This window comes from Balaenoptera physalus (assembly GCF_965194825.1).
Source record: "Balaenoptera physalus genome assembly, chromosome: 7".
Taxonomy (NCBI): domain Eukaryota; kingdom Metazoa; phylum Chordata; class Mammalia; order Artiodactyla; family Balaenopteridae; genus Balaenoptera; species Balaenoptera physalus.
The window spans coordinates 50,111,923-50,134,509 of NC_138886.1; the positions used below are offsets into that span (position 1 = coordinate 50,111,923).

Genomic DNA, 22,587 nt, shown 5'->3' on the forward strand with positions numbered 1-22,587 from the left:
ACTATTGGCAGTTTCTAATAAAGTTAAATATCTACCACCCTATGACTCAGCAATTCATTTTTAGGTATATACATTAGTGCATATGCCTAGAAAAAGACATGTACAAGAATATTCATAGCGACTGGTTCATAATAGCCAAAAACTAGAAACAATCCAAACGTCTAAGAATAGGAGAACAGATGAACAAATTGTAGTACACTCATAAATGAAATAAAATCCACTGCTATGGTTTGAATGTTTGTGTCCCCCAAAATTCGTAAATTGAAATCCTAATCCCAAAGCGATGGCATTAGGAGGTGGGTCCTTTGGGAGGTAATTAGGTCATGAGGGCAGAGTCAATGGGCAAGCATAAATTGACTCAGTGGTCCTGAGAAAACTGAATCCTACAATAGCAATGAGGAAAGCCAAAACAACAGAATTTATTCCTCATGAATGGGATTAGTGAACTTGTGTATGTGTGTGTGTTTTTTTCTATTTAAATATCAAAAGCTCACCAAATTCTTTCCTTTAGAAACTTCTCAAAAACTTTTAATTCAAAAAATACTACTACTGCCTCAGAATCCTTTTCTCTCACACTTTCTTTCTTCTTTTTATTTCCCAAGAAAATATCACTGCTACCCATTTAGTCACTATGCCTTTTTTCCCCCACAGGCACTCTTTTGATACTGCTCAAAAATAAACGTAAAACAGAATACACTTTTCTCCAGTGGGGCACAAAAACATAGGTGGTCTTAAATATTACTGAATGAATGAATCAATCAATCAATGAACAAATGAAAGAAAATTGATTCTTATTATAAACACTATATGGAGGTATCATGCATCCTTACTAATATTCTGCAACATATACAGACAGGCCCTGAAAGGCAAACACCATACTAACTATCACTGCTTGCATGAAAATGGCTACCACTACTGCTCCTGGTGGGAACTCACCACTTCCTGGGGAATGAAGATGGGAAGCGTTGGGACTCCTGTCCCATCACTTTGTAGGAAGGAGTGGGGGTGGTGGGTGAGTGGGTGGAAGAACAAAGCACCCAGTCCTTAGAATTCAGGTTACATTTTCCCATTGAAACAAGAACATTCTGTGATCTGGCTGGGAATGTGACCAACATTCTAACATTTATGTCCTCAGAGACAAGAAGTCCAAGCTCCAAACCACTGATCAGTCACTGGTTAATAAGACGAATGTCATAGGACCCATGAAAATGAACATAACCACTTATTTGACTCTTAACATTTACAATTTTAATTCAGTTTGGAGAAGCATTTTAATACAAAGGTGTAGAATCATGAGCAAAGTTATCTGAATACAACACCAATGACACCAGGAAAAAAAATCGAAGACAAGACACCAGACTAAAACCTTTCTGAACTAGTTTAGCAAAATGAATCTTCTGATAGACCGCTCAGCACCATGGCAACCAACAAAACATAGTAAATCACAGCGACTCACAAAGCCCAGCCTCCTGCTGCTCTAAAGCCGTTTCGGGAGCTCACACATGCGCTGACTTGGTTTGCCAGGGCGCCTTTCATCCTCAGATCCCAAGAGAACCTGTTCCTGGGCTTCACTCCCCTGACATCTTTTAAACTTCTTCCAGAAGCTTGGCAGATATATTACCAATGTCCAGACTGGTTCTCCCTGCCAACAAGCCAAACACAGGCCCGTGGCTGTGAACAGAACCAGCTGTCTCTCTTTCAGAGATGTTTAAGTGTCAGATTTACTCATGTTACGGCTATCTCAGATGTTCTTTCTATAAAATATTTAAAGTGTAATAACATTTATTTTGAATTCCTTTTTCAACAGTAGCGAAGGGCTTCTTCCTCTCCCCACCAGAGTGAGACACAAATTTTCACTAGTTTGGGACACAGCTTCGAGGTGAGCTAAAAGCACTTATAACTGAGAGGTGCAAATTCCTGAGGAAAATATACAAATCTCAGGGTATTTTCAAGGCTCCAGCTTGTGAGAGGAAATCCTGCCTTACCTGGGGTCCTCCCCTGCCCTGTTCTCTTGCAGATCCCCCATCCTCCAGGGCTGCCTTGCAGCACATTGCACCCCTCATTTCTCAGGAAAGTGACTCTTCTCATGACCCGAGCAATCAGGCGTAGCAGAGAAAGGGCTGTCCTCATCATGTGTCTGCCTCCATAATTCCCTGGTACGACTTAGGCAGCTCTGCCACTCTAAATTAACATATTCTCATCAGGAATGTGGCACAGGACCAGGAGGAAAATATCCTAATGAGAGTCTCAAGAGAAATAATCAGAGGATGACATGACACAGAGGATGTACTCTTCGAACAAGGTGAAAGGGTCAGGCACGTGGTCTGCTCTGCCCCTGGGGAATAAGGTGGCAGAAGTAAATTTGGATTTGAAGATAAGAAAAGCAGCAGAAAGTTTTAAGCAAAATGGCAGATCTATGATTCTTAAGACATCACTTTCCTTCGAAGTTATTCTTCTCTTTCATCTGTGCATCTCTACTCTTCGTTCTTTCCCTGCTTCTAGCCCCTTCTACACTGCTCTTAGCTTCTCAAGGTTCAGCACATTAGAGAGTCAGATCTTATGACTTCCGAACAATGAAGATCAAGGCTCTTGAGAAACTATCCAGAGCCAAGAGTCCTCAAAGACAGCTGCCATCAAGTCCTTCCCTCTGTACTTTACAGGCTGTTCCTCACGGCAAGAGCTGAAGACTGAGAAGGCACTTGGGAGGAAGATGAGGCTCTAAAGACACTTATGATGTGAAGCATCAAAAGTGGCCATTCTGACCGGTGTGAGATGATATCTCATTGTAGTCTTGATTTACATTTCTCTAATGATTAATGATGTTGAGCATTCTTTCATGTGTTTGTTGGCAATCTGTATATCTTCTTTGGCGAAATGTCTATTTAGGTCTTCTGCCCATTTTTGGATTGGGTTGTTTGTTTTTTTGTTATTGAGCTGCATGAGCTGCTTGTAAATTTTGGAGATTAATCCTTTGTCAGTTGCTTCATTTGCAAATATTTTCTCACATTCTGAGGGCTGTCTTTTGGTCTTGTTTATGGTTTCCTTTGCTGTGCAAAAGCTTTTAAGTTTCATTAGGTCCCATTTGTTTATTTTTGTTTTTATTTCCATTTCTCTAGGAGGTGGGTCAAAAAGGATCTTGCTGTGATTTATGTCATAGAGTGTTCTGGAACACTCTTGCACTGTTGGTGGGAATGTAAGTTGATACAGCCACTATGGAGAACAGTATGGAGGTTCCTTAAAACACTAAAAATAGAATTACCATACGACCCAGCAACCCCACTACTGGGCATATACCCTGAGAAAACCATAATTCAAAAAGAGACATGTACCAAAATGTTCATTGCACCTCTATTTACAATAGCTAGGACGTGGAAGCAACCTAAGTGTCCATCAACAGATGAATGGATAAAGAAGATGTGGCACATACATACAATGGAATATTACTCAACCATAAAAAGAAATGAAATTGAGTTATTTGTAGTGAGGTGGATGGACTTAGAGTGTGTCACACAGAGTGAAGTAAGTCAGAAAGAGAAAAACAAATACCGTATGCTAACACATATATGGAACCTAAGAAAAAAAAAAAAGGTCATGAAGAACCTAGGGGTAAGACAGGAATAAAGACACAGACCTACTAGAGAATGGACTTGAGGATATGGGGAGGGAGAAGGGTAAGCTGTGACAAAGTGAGAGAGTGGCATGGACATATATACACTACCAAACATAAAATAGATAGCTAGTGGGAAGCAGTCGCATAGCACAGGGAGACCAGCTCGGTGGTTTGTGACCACCTAGAGGGGTGGGATAGGGAGTGTGGGAGGGAGGGAGACGCAAGAGGCAAGAGATATGGGAACATATGTATATGTATAACTGATTCACTCTGTTATAAAGCAGAAACTAACACACCATTGTAAAGCAATTATACTCCAATAAAGATGTTAAAAAAAATTATATGCAAAAAAAAAAGTGGCCATAAATTGTTTTAAATGAGAAAAAAAAAAAAGAGGTGAAGACTAATACATACGATGGAATGTTATCCAGCCTTAAAAAGGAAGTACTGACACACGCTACAGCACGAATGAACCTTGAAAACAGTATGCTAAGTGAAATAAGCCAGATACAAAAGGACACATATTGTATGACTGCAATTATATGAGGTCCCTAGGGTCATCAAATTCATAGAGACAGAAAACAGAATGGTAATTACCAGGGGAGAATGGGGAGTTATGGTTGAATGGGTGCAGAGTTTCTGTTGGGGATGATGAAAAAGTTCTGGAAATGGATAATAGTGATGGTGGCACAGCATTGTGAATGTACTTAATGTCATTGAACTGTATACTTTTAAATGTTAAAATTGTAAAATTTAAAATATGTAGATTTTACTCACAAAAGAAAAAAAAAAAAAGAGGAAAAGAGGTAGAGCCCAATTTCCAATTCCCCTCCCCTTGATTCTAAGGTGGCCTTGGGAACTTGTTTGACCAAGAGAATGCAGCAGGAGTGACATTCTGGGACATCCAGGCTAGACAGTAAGGTGACGCCTGGGCCACCTGGGCCTCTTGGAACACTCATTACAGACAGTCCCTCTCAGAACCCAGTCTCCATGCCGGGTGGCTGTTACAGGAGGAGGTCACATGTTCATGCTCTAGTCAACAGCCCTTGCTGGGCTCCCAGCCGTGTCTTTTATATATATGTACTGAAATATTGAAGGAGGAAATGTGAAGGTTGGGATTTATGTGAAAACAACACAGGGGTAAGGGAGAAGGGAAATGGATGGTCAGGGATGTAGGGGAGACAAGCTTGAACATGTGTAGCTAGGCAATGAGTACAAGGTGGCGGGTTGCTGTGTTTCTCTCACATTAGGAGTATATTTGAAATTTCCCATATCAAAGGAAGAAGGAAGAGGAGGAGTAGGAGAAACTGGAAGAGGAGAAGGAGAGGAAGAAGGAGGAAAAGGAGGAGGAGGGAAGGAGATGGGGAGGGAGAGAAGATAAAGAAACCAATTGGACTCATCTCTTCACAAAGTCAATTCCTGGAAAAAGAAAAAAAAAGTGGCAGGAAGAGTATTCTAGAATACAGAAGACTAAAGAGACAGAATAGTCAAATAAAATGACTGAACCTTGACTGGGTCCTGGATTTTGAAGAACAGAACAGGGTCACATAGAAGTATTCACTTTTGAATGATCCGTCAAGCTGTACACATATACATATACAAATATGCACAAATCATACTTCAGTTGAAAAGCTTTTTGATGAATAAAAAATTATATAACATTTTGGAATAACTGGGAAAGTTTAAATATGGGCTGAATATTAGATGACATTAGGAAATTACAAATAATTTTCTTACTTATGATAATGTTATTATGGTGAGGTAGAAGAATGTCTTATTTTTAGGAGATGCCTCCTAAAGCATACAGGGGTGAAGTACCATGAAGTCTGAAACTTTGAAATACTTCAATGTAAAATATTTATATATAAACATAGCAAGTAAGGCAAAACATTAAAAGCTATTGAATCCAAGTGGAAGGTATATGAGAATTCATTATTTACTCAACTTTTCTGTAAGTTTGAGAATTTGCATAATAAAACATTAAAAAAATATTGAAGAGGCTTTTGTAGGTGCAAAAGTAACAAGAAGCAGAAGCATGTGCCCACCAGCTATTACTAATGAACTTCTTTATAAAAGAGCAGAGTAATGTGCCTGGGGACACAGGGGTCCTGGTGGAATAGTCCCTCCAAGTCAAGTCTTCTTTTTGGTATAACAGAGTCATCTACTTCTCTCAAGCACACCTTAAAATAAAGCCTATCCATCAAGAAGGCCCGCTCAGCTGCACAGAGCTCCCAGCAACCCTCCCATCCCTTAACAGACAAGCCTGCTGTGGAAACAGACCCACAAAAGCAAGGGTAGTGATTAAGAACATGGACTCTAGATAGAAACCACCTGAAATTGCAACCCAACTCTGTCACTTCTGGCTGTGTGACCTTGGGCAAATTACTTAACCTCTCTGTGCCTTGGTTTCCTCGGAATGAGGATACTAATAACATCTTATAGGATTAGTGGGTTAATACATGCATCTTACTTATGTGTTTACTATTATTACTATTCTTATTATTACAAATTATTACAAACATTAAAAATATTACCAACCTAGTTCTTCAGTCACAACTAGAATTTATGAATAATCAAGGAACAACAGACATTCAAAAATCTAACAGCACCAAACAAGAAGGACCAAGATGTCAACCAGAACTACTGACCCCCATGGAGAAAACATTGATTACTCAGAGAATAGAAAAGAAAAAGACAAAGAAATAAAAAGTATAAGACTTTGAAAAGTTAAGAAACAAAGATGATCAATTCAAGAGGTCCAACATCTGACTATTAGATGTTCTAGAAAAACAGAGCAGAGCAAATGGAGGGAAGGAAATAATCAAAGAAACAGCAAAGAAAATTGCTTGGTATTGAAGAAAGACACATGTCTTCAAATTTTTAAAAACTCAAATACTCAATAGTAAATATAGTCAAAAAGTATGAAGGAAAAAAGACCCACACCTAAATATACCTTCATGTAATTTCAGAAGACTGTCAGAAAAATTATCTGAAACTTGGAAATGGGCAAAAGAGATTATTGGGTATTCCATTTACTTATTTAGTTATTTGATTGGCTATTTTATAACTCTGTGGAGGCAGAGTTTAAGTTGCAGATTTTTTTTTCAGTAAAAATTCTGTCCAATGGAACAGAAAACCTCAAAAGTTACTGTTTATGGCTCTGCTGGACATCAACCAGTTTTGTATCTATCCCAGAAATCTCCTCCTAACATCACCTATAAATACTTAGCTCCTCAAATGTGCTTTGAACAAGTTTTCCCTCATTACTGACACATGTTCATTTTATATTTGCCTAAGAGTCATGATTTTATCTTTTTGAAAATTAAACTTTATCAATACAAAGATAAAGAAAAGATCCTAAAAGCTTCCAGATAGAAAGAAAGGGGCTGCCCACTAAGGAACAAGAATCAGGTCAGCATCAGTGACAGAAGTCATCAAGCAATGCCTTCAAATTTTGGAAGGAAAATCATTTTGAACCCAAAATTCTATATGTAGCCAAACTATCATTCAAGTGGGAGGGCAAAACAAAGACACATCAAGACATTCAAACCCTTAGAGAGCTCGTTTCCCTCACATTCTGCATGAAAACTTTTATTTGAGAATATTCTCTGGCAAAATGAAAAAGGAATTCAAGAAAAAAGAATGCATGAGGCTTGAGATCTAAGAAACAATGGCTCTAATCCAAGAATATCAAGAAAAGAAATATTTAGATGACATCTGTATAGGAGACCTAGAAAACAATTAAGTCCAAACTGGAATAGGGAGTTAATAGTCTTAGAAATGTCCAAAGGAGAAAGTGAAACAACTAGCAAAAAGTATGATTAAGAAGCTAGATAAGGGCTTCCCTGGTGGCGCAGTGGTTGAGAATCTGCCTGCCAATGCAGGGGACACGGGTTCGAGCCCTGGTCTGGGAGGATCCCACATGCCGCGGAGCAACTAGGCCCATGAGCCACAATTACTGAGCCTGCGCGTCTGGAGCCTGTGCTCCGCAACAGGAGAGGCCGCAATAGTAAGAGGCCCGCGTACCGCGATGAAGAGTGGCCCCCGCTTGCCACAACTAGAGAAAGCCCTTGCACAGAAACGAAGACCCAACACAGCCATAAATAAAATAAATAAATAAATTAAAAAAAAAAAAAGAAGCTAGATAAGTAAAACTCACACTTAGAGTCAGCTGATTTTCAACAAGGGTTCCAAGATAATTCAATGAGGAAAAAACAGGCTCTTCAACAAGTGGTGCTGGGACAACCTGCAAAAGAATGAACTCGGACCACTGACACACCGTATGCAAAAATTAACTCAAAATAGATTATAGACCTAAGTATAAGCTAAAACAATCAAACTCCTAGAAGAAAATATAGGAGTAAATCTCCATGACCTTAGATCAGACCAGCCTTCTTAGATATGACAATACAGGAACAAAAGAACTTCATTAAAATTAAATTCATGAAAATTAAGAACTTTTGTGCTTCAAATGACGCCATCGAAAAAGTTGAAAGACAACCCATAGAATGAGAGAAAATATTTGCACATCACATATCTGATAAGGGACTTGAAAAGGGAAATTGGATAATTTTGTTAGTCGTGATAACGTTACTATGGTGAGGTATGGTGAGGCAAAGGATCTGAACAGACATTTCTCCAAAGAAGACATGCAAATGACCAGTAAACACATGAAAATTCTCAACATCAAATCAAAAATACAATGAGATACCACTTCACACCCATAAAGATGGCTATAATCAAAAATACAATAATAAGTATTGGCAAAGATTCAGAGAAATTGGAACCCGCATACACTGCTGATGGGAATGTAAAATGACACAGTTGCTTTGGGAAACTGTTCTTCAAAATGTTAAACATGGAGTTACTATATGACTCAGCAATTCCACCCCAAGTCATATAGCCAAGAGAAATGAAAACATGTCCACAAAAAAACTAATGTTCACAGCACCATTATTCGTAGTAGACAGAAAGTGGGAATGTCTATCAACTGATAAATAGATAAGCTGTGGTATATCCATCAATGGAATAGTATTCAACAATAAAAAGGGGGAAAAGTACTGATACATGCTACAATATGATGAACCTTAAAAATACTGTGCTAAAAAAAATGCTAAGTGAAAGAAGCCAGTTACAAAGGATCACATATTATATGATTCTGTTTATTTGAAATACCCAGAATACACACATTTATAGAGACAGACAGTGCATTAGTGGTTTCCTAGGGTGGGAATATTGAGAGGAAATGAGGAGTGACTTCTAACGGGTACAGGGTTTCTTTTTGGGGTCATGTGAAAATGTTCTACAATTGATGGTGGTGATGTTTGTGCATATCTGTGAACATGCCATTGAACTGTACAGTTTAAATGTGTGAATGTTTTGGTATGCCAATTACATCTCCATAAAGCTGTTTAAAAATACAAGAAGAAGCTACATGATCTCTGAGATTAGGTACCTTTTCTGCCAAGAAGAAAAAGAAGAGTCATTTAGAAACTCTAAGAAAAACGTCACTCTATACATCAGTCATGGTCCAAAGCTGAAGCAAACTAAAATATGACATGATGCTGAGCAAATGATAGAGACTAAAAAAGAATAATAGATTTGACTTGGCTGCTTGAAACTGTTTTCTCTCTAGATGCAATCACTCTTCCTGGTGCTACAGAAAATAATGCAGCTGATCCTTTGAACAAGCAAGACTCATGGGCATCAACAGAAAACCACTTTGTTTCCACCCTCACCCCCGCTATGTTGTTCACGCCCACTTTGTAGGGCTAGGTCTTCCTGATCCCTTAGATGAAATCTGAGGCTGGGCCCATGACTCCTCTGGTCAACATCAGATACAAAAAGCCCTCCAGTAACTTCAAGTCACAAAACGGCCCATTTTGGTAATTAAAATGTCCAGACATGTGTCCCAGTCAAAACTTGAAACTGCATTTAAATTTCAGCTTCTTTCCTTCTCATCAGGCTTCTTCTTGTAGGGAGCAAACACGTCTGCAGTGGGAAAGGCAGTGAAAAGATATAATCTCCTCTATTTCCTTGCTTTTTGTGTTCACTTCTCCTGAGCCTGCCAGCCACAGCTCTGCCATTCTGGAGAGGAGGGAGCAAGGGGGAGGCCAGGCCAAGTACGTAAACAAGGTGGGGGGCAGGAAGAGTTCCCTCGATTGTTCACAACTGGCCTTGGCAAGTGTTTACAGGAGACTCTCCTGAATGAGGCTTCCATTGGCTCCTCTGAGATACCCATTTTTGAAACTGCAGTTCCCTTAATGTGGGCATCTGTCAGTGCAAGCCTGGCCTCTCTCTGCTCTGGTCCCCTCACTCCTCTAAGGGGCTCCCTGGGGCAGGATATAAGCTCACCCCAGGCCTACTCTCTCTTACAGGGCCCACCCATCTGGTCAGCTGGAAGTACACTTCTTGGGCTTGGTCTGTGAAAGTACAATTATTTCCCAACTGCAGTCTTTAACTCTCAGGTCACAAGGACTCCAGCCAGCCCTTTAAATTCCCCAGGCAGAAGTCTGACACCAGCCCAGTCAACCACTGTGAGACCTGTCTCAGGCTCTCCAGTGCTTATCTTTAAGCACCGCTCCCCTCCCCCATGCAGAGGTGGAACTTAAAATGCCACAGCAATTCAGTAACTTTCTCCAAACTTTTGTCTCTTTAACCCCTAATCCTTTTATAGGCTGGGGGATGGAGATCAGCTAAGGGCTGCAAAGCTGGTTTCACCCAGAAGCTTTGCAAGTCCTGCTTAGATAGTCTAACACACACTGGAACGTGGGAGCTGTTGGCATCGGTTGTATTTTGGCCTCAGGTGAATCTGGAAAGCAAGAATCCAATTCTAACCTCCTATTTCAATCACATTCATATAATGAAAATACTGTAAATGCTATTATCGGTTTTCACTCTTTTAGAAACAATTTACAGACAAAATCTGAATAGTATGATATAGTTTAAGAGTAAAATGTTAACGTTAAATCACTGACCATATAAAGGAAATGAATGGTGTTACCATCAACAGGAGGTAAAAGGGAGAAAGAAGCAGAGCTAACTGCTAATTTCTTCATCTTATAAAAGAGAGAATCAAAAGATACTGTCCAAAGTTAATGAATTAAGAAACAGAACTTTATAATATTATTTAAAATTATAAAGCCATCAATAAGAGAAATAAAAATTATTTTCAAATAAAAATAACTTCAATAGGAGAGACTGTGTCACCCATGCCTCCCTTTTAGTGAGATGGAGACAACTGCCAGGGGCACTAAAAGCAGAGAGAAATTAAAATGGTTAATTTGGGGGAGTGTGGTCAGGTTTAGATGCTGGGAAAAATGCACAGAGGTCTAATTATTACTTTCAATAAGAGTAAGAAGGCTAATGAGCTCCCCCTTTTTTAAATAAAAAATTTTTTTTCCTCTTAAAAGGCACTCAGTAAATTATAAAATGTCACAATGTCACAGTGGTATGTTTGAAATATATATATATGGTGTCTATGTATGTGTGTGTATATATCATATATACACATATGTTTGATACATATACATACACTGTGTCATGTATGTATATCATATATAAATAAATATATCTTATAGATACAGAAATAAATGGGGAAAAGTCTCAGAGAGGTGATTTATTTATTATGTCCTAAACTATACATCTAATTATGGGACCCTGATCAGATCCAGGTCTGACTCAAATCTACACTCCATCAACGTGCAGAATACCTGCTAATACACAACGTCCGTTTATAAATTATTCTTTTCTGTTCACTAAAGAGCTCTACAAGGCAACCCTTTGTATCCTCGTTGAGAAATGACAGCTAGTCAGACCCAATTCCACCACCAACACCCCCGACAACTGCCCCCCCCAGCTCCTCTACCTAACACTTTCCACCCAAGTCAAACACAAACCATAAATCAATCTAACTTGAGCACCCACTGGATTTCTTGTTCTTCAACTGAGTTACCATAAATGAGCAAATGTTTAAAATGAATCTCTTTATTTTTGAACTAGTTTTTTAAAAATTCTTGTAAAAGTAACATTCACAGAAGAAAAAAAATCATGGTCCCGCAGCAGTCGGAGTTCCCGATTATGTTATGAACAACAGAAACCAACTCAGACTAAACAAGCAGGCTATCAGGTAGTTCATGGAATCCACAGGAACCAGGCTCAGAAATCTGGGAAGGAGCCAAGGGAAGCTGGGTGCTGGGACCTCTACCAAGGTCATGCCACAGGAAAGCCAGCTCCCTGGATGCCAGCCTTGGACACAGGTTGCCTCTTTTGCCTAATGAATTCTAAGCTGCCCCGGCTATTCTGCATCAAGGGCTCCAGCTTCCAAGTCCTGGGCCGGAGCTTCAGTGGGGGGAGGTCACGGCTCACACCCTGGCTGCCGGCATTCAGGAGTGTAAGCATCTAGCCTGAGAAGTTTCCAGCCAGAGACAGGATCCTGTCTCTCATCAGGACACACAAGGGCAGATAAACAAACCCCCCAGAAAGAGAGTTCAGATATGTAGGCACTGGCAGCCAGAACCCAAACAAAACAGGGAAACTAAAACATCCTCCACTTCACACAACACATGTCCTCTCCAGACATAAAGTGGAAAGTCAGGCTCCTTCCTTCCCATTCCCACTGCACTCAACAGAGGTGCCGACTGTAAACAGTTTCTTGTATATCTTTTCAAGAATTTTTCATGTAACTACAAACACACGTATGATCCCCCAGATGTTTTTAAAAAACACAAGGGGTACCATACACATTATTCCGCAACTTTTCACATGACATCTATTTTAAGATGCTCCCTGATTCAAAATGGTCTCCTCCCTTGCCCCAAATCATTCACAGTCCACGTAGTTGTCTCAGAGTCATATTCAGAAATTGATCACTATGGCCTGTTGGGCTCAGAAAGCCTGGATGCAGGATGGTCAGAAGGCCCTTCAGCAACCCAGATGCACACATACTACAGTATGTCTGAAATACACTTCCAAACACTTCAGCACAGTGTGATATCATGTACATATTGACTGGTCCAAGCTACACCCTCAGGACGATTAAGAATTCAAATTCCAGGATACTCAGCATTTATGAAAAAAGCCATACTCCAGAAGCTGCTGCTTTTATCTTTATCTCCCAACCACATCCCAGCAGCTTTGCTAAATTAGCAGAATGACAATGGAAATAAGTTGTCCGATTGATGAAATTATTTGTTTGCTTAATTAGCATAATGGATGTTAAGAATGGGTCCTCCAATCCAAAAAAAAAAAAAAATGGTTCTGACGAACCTAGGGGCAGGACAAGAATAAAGATGCAGACGTACAGAATAGACTTGAGGACACAGGGAGGGGGAAGGGTAAGCTGGTACGAAGTAAGAGAGTAGCACTGACATATATACACTACCAAATGTAAAATAGATAGCTAGTGGGAAGCAGCTGATTCGCACAGGGTTATCAGCTCGGTGCTTTGTGACCACCTAGAGGGGTGGGATAGGGAGGGTGGGAGGGAGATGTAAGAGGGAGGAGATATGGGGATATATGTATACGTATAGCTGATTCACTTTGTTATACAGCAGAAACTAACACAACATTGTAAAGCAATTATACTCCAATAAAGATGTTAAAAAAAAAAAGAATGGGTCCTCCATGAAATTTACGATGAGAACTAAAACCAACATAATTTCCAGTCCCTGTGCTAATTCTGGGACTGGCCATACTCTTCTGACCCTATAATAAACAATACTGAGAACAAGCAAAGATAACTTAGCTACTTGCTCCAAGAAATACTTGCTCCTCAAAGGTAAGATTGTGAACCAACTAAAATAGTTATCAAAACTAACAACTTACTCATCAAATCTTGCTTCCAGGCCCTCCCCTCCATTTGCCCACCAATCCAAAGCTATTATCTCATAGGTTCTGCCCAAGTCCAGTCAATTCCCTATCTTGCAAGACTCACCTTAAAATCACCCAGCCGGGGTCCTAAAACTCTATCAATATCCTCTCTTAGACTCACTCCTTCTGAGAACTACCGGTAAGGTGTTCTCCCTTACTTCAGCAGGTCCAATAAACTTAGCTTTGTTTGATCAACAGGATTTCAGGGAATCAACAGTGGTATTCAAGACAAGGGGATGCAACAAATACTACAGGTAAAAAAAACCCTCATTTTATACCTGCAGAAATCAAGAGATTTCCCTGAGATCATCCAATAATTAGTGGTAACGTGTCAGCATTAAAATGCAGGTTTCTTGAACTCTCAAACCAGGGAGCTCATTCCAAATGACTGACAACCATGAAATATTCCTGAAAGAACCAGACTGCACAAGCCAGAGCTTCAGAGTTCCTTCTATAAATGTACAGATTCCTAAACTGTGCTTAGGTATTCTGCCCCCTCCTGTTCTTTTATCATCAGGAATGAAAGGGCCACCATCTGTCCCACGGCATAACCCACCTATAAGTATTTTCTGACTATCTGGTGAGACTAGTTCCTCAATCTCCTTTGACAAAGTGTCTGGACATTTCATGACCCTCCCTCTGAGGCACAATAAGATGGAAAGAACCTGGATCCCCAAATGGCTTCATGGAGCAGGACCATCTTACCAGCCTAGCCTACTGGAACTGTTAGTTGAGGGGTAATAAGATATCTGTATATCATACTGATGCCATTTTTTAGTCTCTTTGGGGAATGAGGGAGGCTTTACCCTAAATACTACAATCTTGAAGTTAGAAGAGAAACTGATGGATCATTTTCTAAAAACAGCCAATTCATCTACGTCTTCTGTTCTTAGTCTAGGGTTCAAATCAACAGGACCCGCAGTTGAGAATAAACCACGTATGTGACCCAAGAACATCACCAGGGAAGAACCTTCATTCTTGGTGCTAAAGGATAAAGCTGTCTTTTTATCAGCTTGAAGGTCATATTCATCCCCTCTGTTGCAAACTGACAAGAAAAATAAAAATAACTATAGCTCAAATTACCACTTCATAAGCAACCAAAACTGTAGGCAGAATGCCTGGCTGGGCTTTCACAGTGGCAATTCTTACCAAATGTACCACCAAAGGAAAACATCTTGTTACCGAGGCTGTTGCCCCACAATCAGACCCCTGCCCCTCCCTCAAATAGAAACCAATTAGTCTTAATCTAAGCTTCAGGAGGAAGCTGCAAAGAAAAAAAAAAAAAAAGAACTGGTTAGAACCAAATAGGCCCAAGATGGCGGAAGATTTGACTTCTAGTAGATCTTGAGCCTCATTACACGTTCATTGTAATACATCAGCAGGTTATGACACACCCACCAGCACCATGACAGTTGACGATTGCCATGACAACAACTGGAAAAGTCCACACAACGACTGAAAAGGAAGGCTGCATCCGTTCCAGGTCCAAACCACACTCTGATTCTCGAATAACTCATGAGTGTTCTTCCCACTCTTTCTAGTTCCCTCCCTCCTTTTACCTTGACCCTCCTATATATTTGGTGTCTCTCCCCCAAATTGGGTTGAGAAGTGGATTTGAGAACTAGGTTCCCTCTTCTCCATCCTTTGGCCATCGAATAAAGCTTGTGCTGTTCCAGGGTGGGAGGGAGGCTCAAGAGGGAAGGAATATGGGGATATATGTATACATATAGCTGATTCACTTTGTGATACAGCAGAAACTAACACAACATTGTAAAGCAATTATACTCTAATAAAGATGTGAAAAAATAAAAATAAAAACATCTTTATAGTTAAAAAAAAAAAAAAAAAAAAAGCTTGTGCTGTTCCAGTCTCAGCATCAGTTTTGTTACTGGCTGTGCAAATCCAATAGGAGAAAGAACCTTCCTGGCAGAGACAGGGGGTCTCCACCCCGGCTAGGACAACAGCCCGGGTCCGGTCCACCAATTCAGTAACTATCTTATCAAGACAATTCTGCTTTCCAACTGAGGTGCCTAAGTAAGGCAATCTTTAAGGTCATTCCCAGCACTGAGTCTGTGATTTCTAAACAAGTCTAAAACATTTTACTAGAATGAAAACTGAATGATATCTAGAAAATAAAAGGACATTCTTTTAAAATGGAAAATGTTTGCTCTTGATGGAAAATGCACAAGTATTCTTGATAGAATACCATACACACGCACATATACACACAGATGCGTGCACACGCACACACCCCCAACCTTAATCCCAGACACAGCCCAAAATAGCTACAAACATTCACAAAGTGTCTCCCAAAATTATTATTTTGTTCTGGACACCTGAGTATTCTATCAGTAGAAAGAAGAGGACGCAGTGAATGAAATCTTCCAACTCTGAGTTTCCATGAAAACTTGAGTTTGAAGGAACTAGGTCAAACTGACCTTCTTTGTTCAAACCAGTATAAACCTGATGTAATCACTGAAGCAAACACAAAGAGGGAGCACAAATGTAAACGCTCTCAAAAGGAAGTGTTCAAATATTCTAGACCGGTGTGCACCCAACAACTCAAAATGAGAACAGCTTGCCTCTTGAAAGCCCCTAAAGAGACCAACCAGCCCCCTCCCCAACTCCACGACCAAAATACTCTCCAACCACCCTGAAGTTAAAAGGTGGTAAATACAAAGTTCAAGAGAACAAAAACAAGTGAGAAAAATTTAAGACAAATGTAAAACAGAAAATTTGAGAACTAACCCAGGATCTGAGTTTCTTACTGGTTGCCAAATTAATGCCACCGTTCAAAAGTAAGTGTGTCCTGAGCACAGTGGTCCTGGGGAGAGACCCCTGTCCTCACAGAACTGACGGACCATCTACTGGGGGAGACAGGTGAGGCGCACTCAGGCTACTTACAGACCAAGATGAAGCCAGTATTCAGTGCTGGGGCCCGGTGAGGGGCACAGAGGAGGGGTCACTGCAATCAGGATGCTCAAGGAAGGTCTCTCTCTTGAGATGACTGCTGAGCTGAGACCCAGAAGAGAAGAAGGCAGCCAAGCAAACAGCTAGGGAAAGAAGGTCCTAGGTTTGTGAAGGACGGCCTGGCTGTGTCAGAGTCACAAGGCGCCCCTGTAGGTAGAGTGTGGGACGTGAATGGCGGTAGGGCTGTGACTCTGACCAGCCCAGCCCGGGTCTGCAAAAACACACGGGCACTTCTGGCTTCTCTAATGAACACAGCCTCCCACTCAAATCATCTGATGGCAGATTCCCTAAACTCAGAAAGGGGGATGCGTGGGGAACAACAAAAAAAAAAAGGTAAAGTATCCATTGAGGGTCACTAGATTATCCTCTGTTCAGAAAAGAAAACTAGACTCAGAGAAGCTAGGTGGCTTGCACAGAGTGACATAGCTCTTCCGTAAATGAACAAGGACTCAAACTAGGAATGTCTGACTGGTGCGTCAGTTTCTTTCATCTGGCTTTTTAACATAACAAAAGCATTTGGCAGAGGCTATAATGATATACTACTAAGATTCCCGTGGACTGTTTTTTCCTCTATGATATTGACTAAGGCTCAAATGACCTACTGATATACTCAGAAAGTTTTCCCTTGCACAATTCCTGCCAATTAATTTATCTTCTTTATAAACTGATGTTAATTAACATTTCAAAATGATCACTAAATGACCTTCTGAATACATAATTCATAATAGTCAAAACTTCGAAGCTCAGATGTCCAACAGGCTTATGACTGATGGTAATACAGAAATATGACAAAATGCTGCATAGCAATTCTAAGTGATAGGCATGTGGACTCCTTGTACAGGGAAACATAATAGCTACTGATGTGAACTTAATTTCATATTAAACAGAAAAAGCAGAGCACAACATGGTATGTACAAACTGGTTACAACTTTGTGACAAAGTACCTATACTTAACAAGGATGAGAAATACATTTTTATTAAGGTCATTTTCATTTAAAGTTGCTTGAGCTCACATAATAAATTTACAAGGGCACCTTTCCAAAAGAAAACAATGTTAAAGAAAGAAATGTTTTAAAAGGTCGACTTTCTTAATATCTATCGAGAACAAGCACTCATATTCTCTTCACCATTTGGAATTTTAAAAGTACAAATAGCATTAGATTAGATAGTTTTCTGATTTTAAATACCTGAGGTTCGTATTACTGAGCATTTCAATATTGACCCAATGGAAAAGGACAGTGCAAAGATGATGTCTATAACCAAATATTAGTATAAACATTGAACACCATTAAAAAATTTTCTGCAGTGACTGTAAACCTAGAGAGTTGTTGTAAAACAAACCCCAAGCACGCATAACACATGCCATAAAACTCATCCAAAGCCTCATTTTCTTCTATCCTGCTGTCTAATATATTAAAATGCTGTATCAATCATTTACTCCTTCTGGAAATATTAACAAAGTTTCACCAAATGCAATAATTGATGGACCTGTAAAATGTTGCCTGCATTGTCTTGTGGGTCTGAAAACTCTTCAGTTCAGTTTTTCAAGATCGTCAACACAGTATTGGGCTCCATTATTCTGACTGTATCCTGAAATGTGCTTCATCTCCTTGTATTTAAGAATTTAACTAGTTTTATATTTGTTACCCATTACCTAGCAAACAGTGGTCTGAAGGACAGCCTGGCTGCGTTATGTATATAAATGGAATGAATTCAGAAAATTATTTAACCCTATTTCAAAATGGATAGGAGAAAAATAAGAGATGCTATACAGAAAAATAAATTTTTTAAAGCATATTTCAAATTGAATTTTCTAGATCCTCTACCTCATCCTTGTAAGTTGGCCTCTCCATTGGCATTTGTCTGTTTTTTTATAGTATTCCCTGAATCAAAAGGATATAACAAATAAAAATAAAGGATGGGAATTTACTAAATGCCATCGAATTGTACACTTTAAAATGGTTAATTTTATACTATGTGAATTTTACCTGAATAACTAAAAAAAGGATAAAGTCAACAATGTATGTCTCTATTACGATGAAAATATAATATAGGTGTGATAAAGAGAGAATACAGGAAATCTAAGCAAGGAAATTCTGAGATTGCCCAACCAAAGTATTGTAACAATAAAAAATAATGTATGCATGATTTAAGCTGAGATTTGCTTTAAAAGAATGTGGAGGAAAAAAGAATGTGGAAGGGGTGGGGAATGGGTAAGGGTCTAACTGAAAAAGATTGGCTAAGGATTGATAATTGTTGAAGCTGGATGATTGGTACAGGGAGTTCATTATATCATTCCCTTCACTTTTGTGTATGTTCAAAATGCCCAGAGTAAGCCGTTTAGCGTTTTTTTTTTAAAGACTATTTTTTTAAATTAATTAATTAATTTGGCTGCTTTGGGTTATTACTTGCAGCACGCAGGCTCTTCGTTGCGCTGCACAGGCTTCTCTCTAGTTGTGGCATGCAGGCTCCAGAGTGTACAGGCTCAGTAGTTGCAGCGCACGGGCTTAGTTTCTCCACGGCATGTGGGATCTTAGTTCCCTGACCAGGGATCGAACCCACGTCCCCTGCATTGGCAGGCGGATTCTTTTTTTTTTTTTTTTAATTTATTTATTTTTGGCTGCGTTGGGTCTTCATTGCTGCGCACGGGCTTTCTCTAGTTGCAGTGAGCAGGGGCTGCTCTTCGTTGCAGTGCGCAGGCTTCTCATTGTGGTGGCTTCTCTTGCTGCAGAGCACGGGCTCTAGGTGGGCGGGCTTCAGTAGTTGCAGCGCATGGGCTCAGTAGTTGTGGCATGTGGGCTCAGTAGTTGTGGCTTGCGGGCTCTAGAGAGTAGACTCAGTAGTGGCGCATGGTCTTAGTTGCTCCACGGCATGTGGGACCTTCCCGGATCAGGGTTCAAACCCGTGTCCCCTGCACTGGCAGGCGGATTCTTAACCACTGCGCCACCAGGGAAGTCCTGGAAGGTAGATTCTTAACCACTGGACCACCAGGGAAGTCCCAGCCATTTAGTTTTGTTTTGCTTTGCTTTTGTTATATCTTTACAATAGATCTAATCCTGGAACTTGAAACACATGTATAGAATTGGGTATATAAGAAGCTTAAGGTGCAACAGAAAAGCAGCAAAATTATCATCTTACTTTACTGTCATGAGAACATCTGGCTTCTAATATTGTCCATTGTTAACTTCTTTTTTTAATGAACAAGGAAGCCTTAGCATTTCCTCAATTTATTTCAACAGACTTCATAAACAGCACATTTCACAAAGAGTAAAAATTTATAAGATCAGTACATACCAGGAGTATCATAGGCCGTTTCCAAGTTGTTAATCCTATGATTCCAGAGAGTATCACCTACAAGGATAAACAGGATCATAAATCTAGAAAAGGGAGCAATTCCAATAAACTAATCCCCAGTCTCTGAAGTATATATTTTTTTTAAATACTGAAATTTCAAAGGCTTCTAACTCAAACATTTAATATTCCTGTTGATTATATGAGCCCTGGTATACGGTTTTAGACTATCTTTCTTGTCCAAGCTCCTGAAACTTTTTCACTGACTGCGTATGTTTTTTCTTAAGGTCAGTTAAGAACATACAAACAGAAACTAGCCTATCCTCTGAGTTAAGGAATCAGTATTTCCTATCCAGGTTTCCTGCCCCCAGTAGCACCTAATCTGTCACCAGAGTCAGCCTCATAAAAAGAATGTCTGGCTGCAACCCTCCCTTAATTTGTGGGTACCCATCCTTCACGGGACAAGTCAATTCCTCAAAATGGTAAACAAGGTCTTCCAGGATCTTCCCCTGCCTACTTCTCAAGCCTGGTTTCCATGTACTCCTGACCCATCCTCCTTCCAGGCATACTTGTCCTTCCTCAGACTGGCCAGGCTCTAGATATTCCAGGACTTTGTGCTTCCCTTTGTCACAGAGTCCTCTCTTCCCAACTCCCGTCCTAGCTGCCTGAGAACTCCTATGCATTCTGCAAGGCCCCAACACACAGTCATCACCTCTGATAAGCCTTATTAATCTTAACACCCCACACTCCTGTAAGCCCTCTACATATAACTTTTTCCCCAAAAAAAACTCATTGCATTTTTGTCTTGCCCACTGACTGTGAATGCCTGTCCTGTCTCTCTGAATCCCCAGCTCCTAGCAAAGTGCTTGTCACATGATTGGCAATTAGTAAATGTTCCTGAACTTTTATTCCTCAAAGGGGGAGGGACTACAGTGAGAAATATCTCATGTTGCAAAATGACACGTCAATAAACAATAACCTAAAATCCTCAGTAAAGAAGAACCAGCATTTTGCCAAAACGTAATCTGGAAGGCAACATCAGCCTTTTGAATAACACAGTTCACTAAGCAGTTAGGAAAGGATAAGCAAAGTAATTACTCAGCCCAGGGTCACTCTGATGACCTTTGTGTACGTAATAAAGTGCATCTGCTGAAAGCAGTTATGAGGATTTTCTTTCAAGTGCACTTTTCACCAAAATCACTCAAATGCACCATTTCACAATAACTATTTATTTAACTACAAATCAGTAAGGATTACAGTGTTACTTGAAACCCAAAGCTCACAGGCCTACCTGCGATACTCTCCATTCTCCATTTATTGACTGAGGGTAATCATTTCACAACAAACCAGTAGAGGACAAGTCTACCCATTTATATCAAGGACCAAAAAACATATATGGGCAGACAGGAGACAATTTCTTTGTATCACGTCTATGTTTAAACATACTATCAGCTGCCTGCTCACTGGGCACTATATCCTTTCATCATCTTAAATTCAATAGGATATTTCCTTCCTCTAAACGATTTCTTCCTGGAAACACACTTGGTGGGGCTTGTCTAGAGGGTATGGGTGACGTCTACTTACAAATTGGAACTTGGAATCCATGAGATCTTGGGGTCCAGGTTCCTTACTTGGCTTTGGATTATACACACACATGCACAGGGGTATGATATTTACAAAAAAAAAAAAAAAACGAATCATAAAAGATACTCTTCCTCCTCTTCTTTTTCTCTCTCAACAAATACTTCACTGGAAATCACTTCATGTTTACTGGACTAGCTCTCATTCATTTCCATTTAATGGTTACATAATATTCCTTTGTACAACCACTACCTAATGTATTCAATCATTTCCATATTCATGGGTATTCACTCTTCTTCCCGTTTTTTGCCCCCAAACAATGTTGCAGTAAACATCATGGCCATATATCCTTACAAACAAGTGCTTTTTATTTCTGCTGAATGAAGTCCCAGGAGTAGCATTGCTAAGTTGAAAGGGGCATGTGTATAATAAGTACATAAATAAATAAAATGTTTTTAATAGATCATGACAGATACAATTATCATTTCAAATGAAGGGTCTCTGGGACAAAGGAACTAAGCTTTCTTTCTTTCTTTTTAAACTCAAGAATTTTATTTTTTTTTTATTTATTATTATTTATTTATTTATTTATCTTTGGCTGCGCCGGGTCTTAGTTGCGGCATGCAGGATCTTCGTTGCCACATGCAGGATCTTTAGTTGCAGCATGCGGAATCTTTAGTTCTGGAATGCACTATCTTTAGTTGTGGCATGCGGAATCTTTAGTTGTGGCATGCGGGATCTAGTTCCCTGAGCAGGGATCAAAGCAGGGTCCTCTGCACTGGGAGCACAGAGTCTTTTTTTTCTTTAAAGATTTTTTTGATATGGAACATTTTTAAAGTCTTTATTGAATTTGTTACCATATTGCTTCTGCTTTATGTTTTGGTTTTTTGGCCCCGAGTCATGTGGGATCTTAGCTCCCTGACCAGGGATCGAACCTGCACCCCCTGCATTGGAAGGAGAAGTCTTACCCACTGGACCACCAGAGAAGTCCCCTAAGCTAGATAGTTTTCTTCCTCCCTCCCTCCCTCCCTCTCTTCCTCCCTTCCTTCCTTCCTCCCGCCTTCCCTCCCTCCCTCCCTTTCTTTTTAGAGAGGACTTTGCATATATGAGCAAACTAAATTTAAAACATAATTGTTGGGACTTCCCTGGTGGCTCAGTGGTTAAGAATCCGCCTGCCAAAGCAGGAGACAAGGGTTCGAGCCCTGGTCCGGGAAGATCCCACATGCTGCGGAGCAACTAAGTCCATGTGCCACAACTACTGAGCT

The 22,587-nt window shown here is 40.0% G+C and overlaps 1 protein-coding gene across 8 annotated transcripts in view; it reads right to left on the reverse strand.

Annotated features, from left to right (window-relative positions):
* ENTREP1 (endosomal transmembrane epsin interactor 1) overlaps window positions 1–22,587 on the reverse strand; it is a 64,180-nt gene that overhangs the window by 33,250 nt on the left and 8,343 nt on the right. For 6 of the 8 annotated variants that reach the window (XM_082470998.1, XM_082470989.1, XM_082470996.1 and 3 more), the window contains exon 2: window positions 19,745–19,801. The exons of the other annotated variants lie outside the window; for them this stretch is intronic. In XM_082470998.1, coding sequence (XP_082327124.1) covers window positions 19,745–19,801 — 57 coding nt within the window. The remainder of the gene's footprint in view (window positions 1–19,744; window positions 19,802–22,587) is intronic. 8 annotated transcript variants of the gene reach the window in all.